General features: G+C 55.5%; 1 protein-coding gene across 1 annotated transcript in view; it reads left to right on the forward strand.

Annotated features, from left to right (window-relative positions):
- The window catches only part of CAMKV (CaM kinase like vesicle associated), a 28,482-nt gene extending 15,531 nt beyond the window's left edge, over nucleotides 1-12,951 (forward strand). Inside the window, exons 2-12 of the mRNA XM_027769323.1 lie at nucleotides 8,449-8,557; nucleotides 8,671-8,802; nucleotides 8,949-9,023; nucleotides 9,237-9,375; nucleotides 9,512-9,632; nucleotides 9,783-9,858; nucleotides 9,945-10,081; nucleotides 10,227-10,305; nucleotides 10,532-10,619; nucleotides 11,148-11,259; nucleotides 11,336-12,951. Of these exons, the coding sequence (XP_027625124.1) occupies nucleotides 8,463-8,557; nucleotides 8,671-8,802; nucleotides 8,949-9,023; nucleotides 9,237-9,375; nucleotides 9,512-9,632; nucleotides 9,783-9,858; nucleotides 9,945-10,081; nucleotides 10,227-10,305; nucleotides 10,532-10,619; nucleotides 11,148-11,259; nucleotides 11,336-11,691 (1,410 nt within the window). The 5' untranslated portion in view covers nucleotides 8,449-8,462 and the 3' untranslated portion in view covers nucleotides 11,692-12,951. The remainder of the gene's footprint in view (nucleotides 1-8,448; nucleotides 8,558-8,670; nucleotides 8,803-8,948; nucleotides 9,024-9,236; nucleotides 9,376-9,511; nucleotides 9,633-9,782; nucleotides 9,859-9,944; nucleotides 10,082-10,226; nucleotides 10,306-10,531; nucleotides 10,620-11,147; nucleotides 11,260-11,335) is intronic.
- Nucleotides 12,952-12,957: the final 6 nt, after the last annotated feature.

A 12,957-nucleotide genomic window follows, 5' to 3' on the forward strand; every position in this document is an offset into this window, starting at 1 on the left:
GGCGGGGGGGGGCAAGGAGTGTGGGGGGGGGGTGCCTAGGTACAGCCGAGACAGCTGAGAAGAGCACTGGAAGGGGAAGCAGCGGCCCCGAACCTTATTTCCATCTTTCTGGCTCCTGCCTGCAACATGTTGGCCCGGCCTTACCAGAGCTATGATGATGGCAGAGGCCGGCTGACCCCGGGGGGCTGCAACAGCTGACATTCTTGCTACTAAGAGGCTCCAAGAAGCTCGCTTCTTTTTGGCTACGCACCTCCCATGCCAAGCTCAGTGCTACATCTAGGAGGTACGGAGGGTTCAGGTTGAAGCTTCTGGTACTAGGGGTACAGAACACGTGGCCATGGAGGCTGTAGGGCTCTTCTGGACACCCACAGGCCCCTGCGGAACCCCCTGCCTTCACCTGCCACTTCCTCCTCCTTCTGCCTGTGTCCCTTTCACTCTGTTGCCTCTCACCCATCGCAGGTTCTGCCTTGGTCTTGCTGTGTCTCCGTATCCCTCTGTCCTTTCTAAAGTCTCTCGGTCCCTCCTCTTTCCCTTCCTTGATGGGGACCAGGGTCACAGAACCCATGGGGAAGGAGCCAAGTGGAAGTCTCAGGGAATTCTTAAAGAAAGGACCTGGCCAACACCTCTCCTCTCCCTTTCCCCTTTTTAAGAACTTTCACCTCCATAGCAACACTTCAAGGCCCTCCTTAGCCTTTCCCCTCCTCCATCCACAGGGAAGCAGGGGCTCCAGTGGATTCTCCTTTAGGGGTTCAAAGATTGAGACCTCAGGGGCCAGATGGTGGTGCAGCAGCAAAGCGCAGTCCCACCTGGTAAGGTTCCTGGTTCGAGCCCAGAGACCTCTCCGATTATACTCTGCACACCTTCGCCCATGTGCCTTATGAAGACTGGCAGAGGATTGTAGCTTCCAGACCCTATCAAACGTGATTTCGCTGTCTCTCTGTCCCATGGAAGAAATGATACATTTTTAAAAAGAGGGGGGCTAGAGCCAGCCCTGTGGCTTAGTGGCTAAGGGAGCCAGGTCCCACATGGCCAACTGTGGTTCAAATCCTAGTTCTGGTGGCTTGGAAAACACACTGGGCCCGTGTGCCTGCGTGCCCCAAATCCTGGCAGGATGCAGAAATGGAGCAGAAGGGATTGTGGTGTGACCGTACCCCACTGCGGGGGTGCCTTCTCCCTTTCCCTCTGTCTCTCTGTCTTTGGTGGGAATATGTGCCTTCTGGTCATTTTTTTAAAAAAAAGAAAAAGTGAAGAAAAGAAGTTGGGGCCCAAGGTGCCTGGTAGGGGCTGGTTGACTCTTGACATAGCCTGCATCTTGAGGGCTGAACTTATTTTCTGAAGGTCCTGGACCACATGGCCACCCCCAAGAGTGGAGAGACACTCCCCACTACATGCATATGCTGCTTCATTACTTGGGGGAGAGTCAGTCATAGTTTAGCTGGAGTCTGAGGCCCAGCCAGGACAGACTCCTGCCCGGTCCCCCAAAGCCTCTGGATGGCGGGCTAGAAGCTCGTCTTTACCTCCTGACACCAGACCTGTGAGTGGGCTCCACCTCTCTGGTCCTGCGGGTTTGGTCTCAGCTGGAAGCTAGGCAAGGCTTGGGCCTGGGTCTGTGCTTTGCAGCAGGAACCCCATCTCCAGTCACGGAGAAAGCAGAGCAGGAGAAGGGAGGGGGTGCCGGCAGGCTGGTGTTCACAGATGCCGCTGAACTGAAGGTGTTGCCTACAGTGGTGGGGAGGCAGCCAGAAGCCTCCTGGCCTCCTTCGATTTACTGCAAGCTCTGGAGCCCCACATGGCAGGGGACCAGGGCAGCAGGAAGCTCCCATGTATGGCTATGGGACCTGGCCCCAAAGCACAGTGCTTAAGACCTGTGTGCTGGGAGCTGGCTCCAATGTGGCTGACCTTGGTTGGAATCCAGGCACCAGTGGCTTGAAAAACTTGCCTGCTACCTGTGTTTTTGTGCACCAAATCCTGATGGGTTTGAGAAATGAAGGAAAAAAGATTGCAGTGTGACCACGCCCCACTGGGCTTTTTTTCCCTCTCTCTCTCTCATGCCTTCGGACAATTGAAAGAGAAAGAAGAAAGGTGGGCCGAGTCGGGCTACCTGAGTGGAAGAGGGACGCTAGTGTGGTGTGGGGCGTCTACCCCACCCTGTGGGCTCTGCTCCCACCTCAAAGCCACACTTGCCTAAAGGTGCAGTAAGCCCAGAGGAGACCCTTCATTACCAGGGCATGGTTAAACAGAGGTTCCCCCTGGGCTGCCCGAGACTCGATTCCCTGAGCTCAGTGGTCAGGCCCCAGGAGCAGGCAGTACCTGCAGCGTGCTTGGCCTTGGGCTCCCCGAGAGTCAGATGGAGGGCAGCGCAGCAGCAGCGGCTCTGCACTCCCAAAGCTCCCTTTGGGCAGGCCCAGTGCATGCCATTCAGTTCCTCTGCAGAGAGTGGAGGGAGCTGTCTCCAGGGAAACGGCCACTGTGGGCCTCCTGTGCCCTCCTGTGGCCCCAGCATGCACCTGAGGGAGAGCTCAGGTTGTGTCGCTCGGAGGACAGCTCTCCACTGTTGGCTGCTGGGCCTGTGCCTGGGGGGTGAGAAATACAAACTCTCTCTCCCATTCCTAGAGCCATCCCTGGGTTGCCCCCACCCCTGGGTTGCCCCTCCAGCTTCTGGGGCAGGGGCTTGGCGCACACACCTGCAGCCTCCTAGGGAGCGGCAGTAGGTAGCAGGTGGTGGAACGGGTAGGGGTGGAGGGGACAGTCATGCTCATGGGAAGCAGCTCTCTCCCTCTCCTCTCTTCACCTGGGCCAGGTCTGGGTGCCCCAGTGAGTACAGTTAAGCTGGTGAGGAGGGGGATAGTGCCTGGTTGAGATCAGGGCAGCCCCAGGGGAGGCAGATCAGTTCCTGTCCCAGCCTGGAAGCCTGCAGGCCATGGCTCTAGGCCCATGTTCCTGTGAGCAGAGGCCCAGCTTCAGAGGCAGAGATAGACCCCCAGACCAACCCTGGGCTCCCGTGGGCATGAATGCATATGCTGGATGAGGGACAGGCATACACAAAACCTCCCGCCCACGTCCCACCCATGCCGTGCTGGCAGAACCAGAAGCTGCTGAGGGGGAGGGGGTGGTGGAGGTTGTGGAAGGTGTCTCAGAGAAGGGCTGTTTGGAGTCTGGCCTTGGAACACCAGGATCGTGGTAGACAATTTGTTGCACACACAACCTGACAGTGTCAGAAACCACAACCCAAGAAGAGAGGCAGCTCTGGTCTCAGCACCTCATTCGTGTGGAGGCTGCTCGGCAGGGAAGCCCAGGTGGGCAGTGCCTTTGCCAGGGGCCACGCTTCCTGCCACTGAGTGGACACAGGCAAGCTGGTGGACTCACCTGTTGTTGGACATTTAGGTAGTTGCTGATTTTTTTTGTATGTTATAAATAACTCTGCCGTGACAAACAGGATTCTGACGGGAGGCTTTGGGGGAAGGGCCTTCCTGCCAGAGGGAATAGTGGAAGCAGAGCACGAGGTGGGACAGAGTCTGGCTCTCCCAGTTCTCCTGGGAGACCTGCAGGTGGATGTGGCTCTTAGATGCCAGCCTGGGAGGGAAATCGCTGCCCACGATGGATGAAAGGGCTGTTGCAGAGCCCCTCTCCCAGGTGTGATGGCAAGGAGAAGGGTGGCCTGCCGTGATGGGTGGCCTCTGCTCTCAGCTGTGAGAACGGGGTTCCAGCCACAGGCCCCTCCCCAGCGTGTGCAGGGGCAGGGCCATGGCCACCGTGGCAGACACTAAGCAACGATCTTCAAAGCCTCTCTTGTTAGCCTCTGCCAGTGCCTCACAAGATGGCTTAAGCCCTGGCTTGAATCACGCTGATGAGATGCATTTGTACTTTCTGAGCCCAAGCAACTCAGATGGGGGAACAGTGGAATTTGTTCCCTGGTGCTGAGGGCAGACTTGAGGGAGAACTTCCAGGGCTGTGACTCTTGGGAAGTGGGTGCCCTGCCTGAGAGGGGGTGAGTAGTAGCCAGGGCTGGCCATGGGGCTTGTCTGGGTCCTGGTCTTTGAAACTGGCTGGTAGCATCCCTGTTGGCAAGCTGCCTTTTCTGCCTTTTCTGGGGGTGACTTCCTCTCTTCCTTTTTTTTTTTTTTTGGAGAGGTTTTTGCTATAGGGCACATGTGCTCGCTAGAAAGACAGAGAAAGACAGACAGAAAGCGAGAAATCACCCCCCAGGGGGGATGGCCACAGCGCAATCCCTTCTCTTGGGATCTTAGGCACACACACGCACCTGGCGTGAGTTTAAGCTACTGGGTCTGAGACTCAAACCATGGTCGACTACATGGGAGTCCAGCGATATAGCCATTACACCAACTGCTGGTCCCGACTTCCTCTCTTCTTCACTGCCCTGAGGCTGAGTGCCTTCAGGTAGGGGAGCATCTAGATATCAAGGCCCCAACCCAGGCCACACGCAGTCAGTGCTAATTGGTATGGAGGGAGAACTTGCCAGTCTGCGGCAGAGCAATTGCAGCATGCGGTGCAGCTTCGGGGCAGAGCTTGCCACCAGCTGTTGTAGAGGCGATCTCTCAATCTCTGGAGTCAGGTCTGTGAAGGTCCACACAGTCATCGACTCCCCTACCTCTTGGGCAGGAGCGTCGAGTGCCTTTTCCTCTGGGTGCAGGAGCTGCCTTGCTTAGCTCTGCAGATGAGGAATGGGCTGTGACTGCCAGGACTGCAGACACGTGGGGCACCCTGCCCCAGGTGCAAAGAGTGCCTGGAGCCCTCGGAGCTGCTGGATCTGGTCGGGCCTCGTGCCTGGACCTGACAGCCCGGGTCCCCTGTGGGCCCCAATGTGAGCACAGAGTAAGACAGGCTGGCCTATCTTGTTCTTCGTGGCCATAATTAGCCTGCCATGCCTGCTTGCAAAGCCTTCCTGCTAAGGATCAGCCTTAGTTTACCTTTTAAGAGAGATGGGGACTTGGTCCCGCCCCACAGTCTAGTCGTTCAAGGAGCTGGATCCCACACAGCCAACTGTGCAGTTCAAATCCTGGCTCTGACGACTTGAAAAATAGGCTGCGTGCGTGCACGTGTACGCACGCAGCCCAAAAACCCACCAGGAGGGAGAAATGGAGAAAGAGGTTGTGATGTAGCTCTGTAGCGTGCTCTCTCCTCCCTCTCTGTCTCTCTTTGACCAGTGTACATGCCCTCTGGCAAGAAAAAAAAAAAGGCAAAGCAAAAATAACAAAGATGAAGATTTTCCCTCTGAGGAGTCCCCCAAGCACTGTTCAGGAATGCAATATTTATTAAATCAATCAAAGTAGCGTAGTCAGACTTCTAACAGAAAATGAATAAATAAAAGATATAAATGTGCCCCTCCAACACTTAGTTCTTTGCCTCAAAGAGAACTCTTAATTTTCCTTTGTTGTTCTTTTAGAAAAGGGCTTGTACACCAGTATATAAACTTTACAATTTTACCCTGATAGGGCCAACTGGTGGCATGGAGGTTAAGGCTGCTAGATTCCACATGGCTGACTGCGTGATTCCAGCTCCAGACCTGTCTAGGCGTGTGTGCATGTGTGCCTAAAATCCCCAGAGGAGAAGGGAAGAGAAAGAATTGAGGTGTGGCCATCTCCTCTTGGGGGTGCTTTCTCACTTTCCTCTCTGTCTCTCTTTGGTGAGTGCATACACCTTACAGCAAATTTAAAAAAGTAAATAAAATTATCCTATCCTGATAATAGCATCCTCTACCCACCATTCTGTCCGTTGCTTTTTCACCTAGCAAGTGTCTTATATCACTTTATTCCTTTAAATAATTACCAAATATTCTTTTTTTTTTCTTTTTTGGAGAGTTTTTTTTGTTTGTTTGTTTTTCTTTTTGCTAGAGGGTACGTGCGCTCACCAGAAAGATAGAGAGAGACAGAGAGCAAGAAATCACCACCCAGGGGGTTATGGCCATATTGCAATACTTTCTCCTCTTGGAATTTTGGGCAGGCACGCACATGTGCCCAGCATGAGTTCTAAGTCGCCGGGTTCAGGACTCAAAAAACTGCGGTCGACTACATGGGAGTCCAGCGACATAGCCATTATGCTAACTGCCGGTCCCCCAGGCATTCTTTAGTATGGATGGCTCTAATCTTATTAACGTTTTTGATTGTAAAATATAACAAAAATCTAGGAATATGCCTGAAATTTGTATGTGCTTTTTTCCTTTAAGTTTTGCTATAGGGTGCGTGCACTCACCAGGGAGAGAGAAAGAGAAATCGCTCCCCCGCCTCCCCAGGGGGGTAGGGTGGCCATGCTGCAATCCCTTTTCCTCCATCCTCCTCTTGGGATTTTGGGCACGCTTGCACATGCTAGGCATGATTTTTGAGCTGCTAGGGTCTGGAACTTGTCAGCCAGGTGAGATCCAGCACCTTAACCTCCATACTACCTGCTGGTCCTATGTGTGCATTCGTACACGTTATAATGCAGCAAACACCTGTGCAGTAGCACTCAGGTTCAGAAATAGGCCCTCCAGAATCCCCCCAGGTGGCCTGGCTCAATCACAACTCCTTTTCTCTTAGAAGGAACCATTATCGGGAACCAGCAGTTAGGGTAATGGCTATGTCGCTGGACTCCCACGTAGTCGACCACGGTTCACGTCCCGGACCCAGTGGCTTAAAACTCACACCGGGCGCGTGTGCGTGCATGCCCAAGATCCCGAAAGGAGAATGGAGGAGAAGGGATTGTGGTGTGACCATCCCCCATGGGGGGTGATTTCTCACTTTCTGTCTCTATGTCTGTCTCTGTCTGGCGAGTGCATGCGCCCTATAGTGAAAACCTCTCCAAAAAAAAAAAGAGAAGGAACCATTATCTGACCTGGTGCTTGTTTCTAGCTTTTCTTGATCTGCCCGTTTCTGAACTCTATACTCATAGAAGCATACTCTATGTGGTTTTTTATTTTTTTTATTTTTTTATTTAACAGTGTGTGTGAGATTGATTTCCATCCCTCTAATGTCCCATCGAATGACCGTACCACAGTGTAGTGGAGTATATGCTGTTGGTGGGTATTTGGGCTATTTTCAGTTTTCAGTAATTATGGCTGCTATGAATGTTCTCGTTTGAGTGTCCTGCTGTACAGAGGTGTCCATTTCTTTTAAAGTTATTTATTATTATTATTATTATTTTTGCTCTAGGGTATGTGTGCACACCAGAAATACACACAACACACACAGATTGAGAGACAGAGAGGAAAATGAGAAATCACCCTCCAGGAGGAATGAACACACCACATTCCCATCTCTTCCATTCTTACCTTGGGATTTGTGGGCACATGCACACACACACACACCCTGTCTTTAAAGCCACAGGATTTGAACCATACAGCTGGCCATGTGGGATCCAGCCATCGTAACCTCCGTGCCACCTGCTGGCCCTCTATGCTTGCTTCCTTCCTTCCTTCCTTCCTTCCTTCCTTCCTTCCTTCCTTCCTTCTCTCTCTCTCTCTCTCTGTCTGTCTTTCTTTCATAAAGAAAGGATGGGGGGAGAGAGAGAGAGCACTCCCATCAGGGTCTTTTTTTCTTTTTTTGGAGAGATTTTTTGCTATAGGGTGCGTGCGCTTGCCAGAGGGACAGAGAGACAGAAAGTGAGAAATCACCCTCCAGGGGGATGGCCACGCCGCAGTCCCTTCTCCTCCATTCTCCTCTCGGGATCTTGGGCACACACGCACATGCATCCGGCGTGAGTTTTAGCCGCTGGGTCTGGGACTCGAACCGTGGTCGACTACATGGGAGTCCAGCGACATAGACATTACACTATCTGCTGGTCTTGCCAACAGGGTCTTGATACCACAATCCACACTCAGCCTCAGCCAGTCCTGGGTACTTTGGGAGGTCTCTGGACTTGAACAGGGAACCTCCTCACATGGGTCAGCCTCACAGAGTGTTGCGTTTTACCACTGTGCCACCATCTGTCCAGTGAGTGCATCTCTGCAGGGCACATATTCAGTTTACTTGGGATTATAATTGCTGGCTCATAGGGTACGTTGGTTTGACATTAGTGGCTTTAGCATACTGTTTTTAAAGGACAGCTGCCTACTACTGGCAGTGCTCGTGTTCTCCACGTCTCTGCCAATCTCTAGACCTCCAGCAACAAATATCTGCTGGGTGGGTGGTTACAGCCCCCTTTCATCTGTGAAGTAGCTGAAATTTAAAGTAATCATTCGATAAGTCTGTTTTTGAGTGTCTATAGTGCAAGCCTATTCCCTGATGTGTGATATGTCCTTCATAAGTGGGGGTTCTTCTGGTTTAGCGGCGACGCTGAGTGGCTGGGGATGTGGGAAGCAAGGGAGGGACAGAGCCCGCCTCCCCTGCCGCCCCTCCTTGGGTGGTTTCTGCTTCTGACTTGGTTTAACCCACGCTGGGGGGCTCCCAAAGGCACTTCCTATGTTGTGTAAAAGTTGGGAGTGCAAAACTGAGCTGGACCTCGTCCTTCTCACAGCTTAGAGCCTGGCAATGCCGTTTGGGTGTGTGACTCTGGGTGACAAGAAGAACTATAACCAGCCATCGGAGGTGACTGACAGATATGATTTGGGACAGGTCATCAAGACGTGAGTGCTGGGCCTGTTCGACAAGGGTGGGCAGGTGGGAAGGGCTGGGGAAGGGGGAGCACAGAACAGCCCTTGCCGAGACCAGGGCTGAGTGGGGTCCCTACCGGCTACAGCGAGGAGTTCTGTGAAATCTTCCGGGCCAAGGACAAGACAACAGGCAAGCTGCACACCTGCAAGAAGTTCCAGAAGCGGGACGGCCGCAAGGTGCGGAAGGCTGCGAAGAATGAGATCGGCATCCTCAAGATGTGAGTGTGAGGCCGGAGGCTGGGAAGGCCTGGAGGGTGGTGGTACCAGCCTCTGGCCACTTAGTCTGTTGTGGCCACTGTAGTGACCAGAGCCATTCCCAGAGATTCACCCAACCCTAACTACCTGCTGCTCTCCCTGCCTCCAGGGTGAAGCACCCCAACATCCTGCAATTGGTGGATGTATTTGTGACCCGCAAGGAGTATTTCATCTTCCTGGAGCTGTGAGTGTGGGTCTGGGGTCCCAGGATTTCCTAATCCCCAGGGCCTTCACCTGTCCCACCCTCTGTAGCTAAAGAAAGCCCCCTTCTGGACCCTTGGGGTCCCAGGTCCCCGTGCCTTGCCCAGCCAGCTGCCTGGTGCAGGCAGCCCTCCCTAGCGCTCTTGCCCCACCCCCGATCCTGCCCACGCCGGGCTCAGGGGCTGGTGTCCCTCAGGGCCACGGGGAGGGAGGTGTTTGACTGGATCCTGGACCAGGGCTACTACTCGGAGCGAGACACGAGCAACGTGGTGCGGCAGGTCCTGGAGGCCGTGGCCTACTTGCACTCTCTCAAGATCGTGCACAGGAACCTCAAGGTGAGGCCAGGCCCAGAGCCAAAGGGGCAGCTGGGACTGGGAAGGGCAGCACTTGGGGCCTGGGGCCAGCCCCAGCCCCCCTGAGGCCTTCCTGGTACCTTTTGCCTCCGTGCACACGCCACTCTGGGCGGAGCAGCTGGAGAACCTGGTTTACTACAACCGGCTGAAGAACTCGAAGATCGTCATCAGTGACTTCCACTTGGCTAAGCTAGAGAATGGCCTCATCAAGGAGCCCTGTGGGACCCCCGAGTACCTGGGCAAGCTGGCGGTGGGGCAGGGGGAGGGGGCAGCCTGTAGGGAGCCTCTCTGGGTAGAGGGGAGGAAATCCTCATCCCAGGAAGGGGGCGTGGATGGTAGCAGACCTGGCCGGGCCCGATACTGACCAGCAGATGGACACTGTGCCGTAGCCCCGGAGGTGGTAGGCCGGCAGCGGTATGGACGCCCCGTGGACTGCTGGGCCATCGGCGTCATCATGTACATCCTGTGAGTGAACGGGCAGACAGCAGGCGTCGCCGGGTGGGGTGTGGGCCTGTGACATGGCCTTCCTGGGTAACCCTGCCGCCATGTAGGCTTTCGGGCAACCCGCCCTTCTATGAGGAGGTGGAGGAAGACGACTATGAGAACCACGATAAGAACCTCTTCCGCAAGATCCTGGCTGGTGACTACGAGTTTGACTCTCCATACTGGGACGACATTTCTCAGGCCGGTGAGGAGGTGCTTAGTACAAGGGCCAGAGAGCAGGGTGGGGCTGCCATCGCCGCTTCTGCTGCTTCCGCTCCTGCCCCCAGCCCATGTCCCCTCTAACGGAGATGGGGCTCCCGTGCCTATCCCCTCTTTAACTTTGTTTCCAGCCAAGGACCTGGTCACAAGGCTAATGGAGGTGGAGCAAGATCAGCGGATCACAGCAGAAGAGGCCATCTCCCACGAGTGGTGAGCAGGGCCCGGGGTGGGGGAGAGGCGAGGCCAGGGTTCCTTGACCTCCGTCCCCCCTCACTCCCAGCAGCCCCTATCCTAGAAGCCTTGAGTGGTAGGGACACCTGGGGATCAGGCCAGCCCTGAGGGTCTGCCTGGTAGTCCTGCATCCCGCAGAGGAGGGCCAGGCATCTCCTGGGAGGGCCCTGCCCCTCAGATCCAGACACACGCGCACCCTTTCCAGGATTTCTGGCAACGCTGCCTCCGATAAGAACATCAAGGATGGTGTCTGTGCCCAGATTGAAAAGAACTTCGCTAGGGCCAAGTGGAAGGTAAGGCTGCTGGTTCCTTCTCTTGGCCCAGCTCCGAGTGTTCTTTCTGGCACCCACGATTTCTTGCCTGCGTGGCATCCCTACAACCATACACAGATTTTCTCTGGTCGTTCGTTGGTGTGGCTGTAACCACGGTCATTTCTTTGAGTGAGAGTGCTGAGCGGTGGGGGTCTCTGACTCTGGGGTTGTGCACTGGGGGCTCCAGGAAAGGGGCTGGATTTGGCTATTGTCAAGACTGGATCCAGTGGGACCAGCAGTTAGCGCAATGGCTATGTCGCTGGACTCCCATGTTGTCGACTGTGGTTTGAGTCCCGGACCTGGTGGCTTAAAGCCACGCCAGGCACATGTGCATGGTGCCCAACATCCCGAGGGGAGAAGGGATTGTGGCAGGGGGGATGGCCCATCTCGCTTTCTGTCTCTCTGTCTTTCTGGCGAGCGCACACACCCTATAGCAAAAACCTCTCCAGAAAAAGAAGACGACTGGATCCAGCAAGCCTCACCCTGAGCCTTCCTCTGCTGTCCTTTCAGAAAGCTGTGCGAGTGACGACCCTCATGAAACGGCTTCGAGCACCGGAGCAGTCCAGCTCGGCTGCAGCGCAGTCCACCCCGGCCACAGACACTGCCACCCCCGGGGCTGCAGGTGGGGCTGCAGCTACAGGTGGAACTGCCCCTGCCTCTGGGGGTGGAGCTACTGCAGCCGCAAAGAGGGATAACGTACCGTAGTGCCACCCCAGCCACCGATGGCAGTACCACTCCAGCCACTGACGGCAGTGTTACCCCAGCCACTGACGGGAGCGTCACACCAGCCACTGATGGGAGCGTCACTCCAGCTACCGACAGGAGCGCTACTCCAGCCACTGATGGGAGAGTCACCCCAGCCACAGAAGAGAGCACTGTGCCCACCACCCAAAGCAGTGCCACACCAGCCACCAAGGCAGCTGCCACCCCTGAGCTGGCTGTGGCCCAGCCGGACCGCACAGCCCCAGAGGGCACCACAGGCCAGGCTCCACCCTCTAGTAAAGGGGAAGAGGCTGCTGGCTTTGCCCAGGAGTCTCGGAGGGAGACTAGCTGAGTGGGCGGCCTGGTGGGGGTCAGGGGATGGCAGGAGGGTGGGAGAGTGGATGAGGGGCTTCTCACTGTACATAGTCACTGGCATGATGCCCTCACTCCCCCACTCCCTGGCTTCCCGTGGGGCGTCCCTGGGGGGCCACGGGAGAACAGTCTTGTCTCCTGTGTGTGTGTGTGTGTGAGTGGTGGGCAGGCCAGAGGCAGGGCCGGCCCCAGCCCCTGCATGGATTCCTCGTGGCTTTTCTGTCTTTTGCTAGCTTCACCAGTTTCTGTTCCTTGTGGGATGCTGCTCTAGGGATACTCAGGGGGTCCCTGCTCTCCTTTCCCTTCCCTTCTTGCCTCACCGTTTCCCCAGGCAGGCCCTGCAGATCCCATTTCTCGCGGGCCCTAAACTGGGCGGCCTTGCCCTGAGAGCTGGTCCTCCAGCGAGGCCCTGTCAGCAGTCCTAGGCTCCTGCACCGAAGGTGTGTGCCTGCGGGTGTGGGCTGCTCCAGGAGTGGACACAGGCTGGAGAGAGGATGGAGACATCTAGGGCAGTGTGCTTCAGGTCAAGACTGGTCACGTGGCTGGGGGTGCTGCTTGCCAGCCGTCGGAGGGCCTCAGAAGTGGAAGAGAATGAATAGGAGGGTAGAGGCTTCCATCTTTGTCCCTGGGACATCCTCCCTAAACCCTTATGTTACTTCCTGCCCTCCTGAGTCCTGCAGCGGGTTGCTCTGTACCCTGAAGCTCATGCGCCTCTAGGGAAAGGAGGAGCTATAAGGGGATGGCAGTGAGACCTGGGATGGCAGAGCAGGACCAGCACCTGTGCCTCAGCCGAGCTGGGTCCTTACTGTGGGCCAAACAGTGGCTCTCCCTAAATGTTTCCCCCGCCCCCCATGGGCTCAGCCCATAAGTCCTCTCCATCCCAGGGGACCTGCCTCCATAGTCTGATGTGGGGGTTTGTCCTTCACAGGGGCAACTTTCTGTTGGTTCAGCAACAAAAAAGGAAAGGAACCCCTCTATTTCTATGGTTTATTTCTGTCAGAGGCCCAGGTGCCTCAGCCGTGTTGAGTTGCTTGGGCTGGGATGAGAAAGTAGAATAAACCTCCCCAGGTCCCTGAGAAAGTCTTCGGACAGGTGCCCTTTGTCAGACTCCACCACAGCCTGGACAGGCAGCCACACTGGTCCTTGCCCTTGCTTGGCACTCCGTGGTGGTCCTGCCCTTCTCCCTGCATGCCTGTGGGTCTGCTCTGGTGTGTGAAGGTTGGTGGGCTGATTGTGTGCCTGCTGA

This window comes from Tupaia chinensis, unplaced genomic scaffold (assembly GCF_000334495.1).
Source record: "Tupaia chinensis unplaced genomic scaffold, TupChi_1.0 Scaffold149184_1, whole genome shotgun sequence".
Classification (NCBI taxonomy): domain Eukaryota; kingdom Metazoa; phylum Chordata; class Mammalia; order Scandentia; family Tupaiidae; genus Tupaia; species Tupaia belangeri.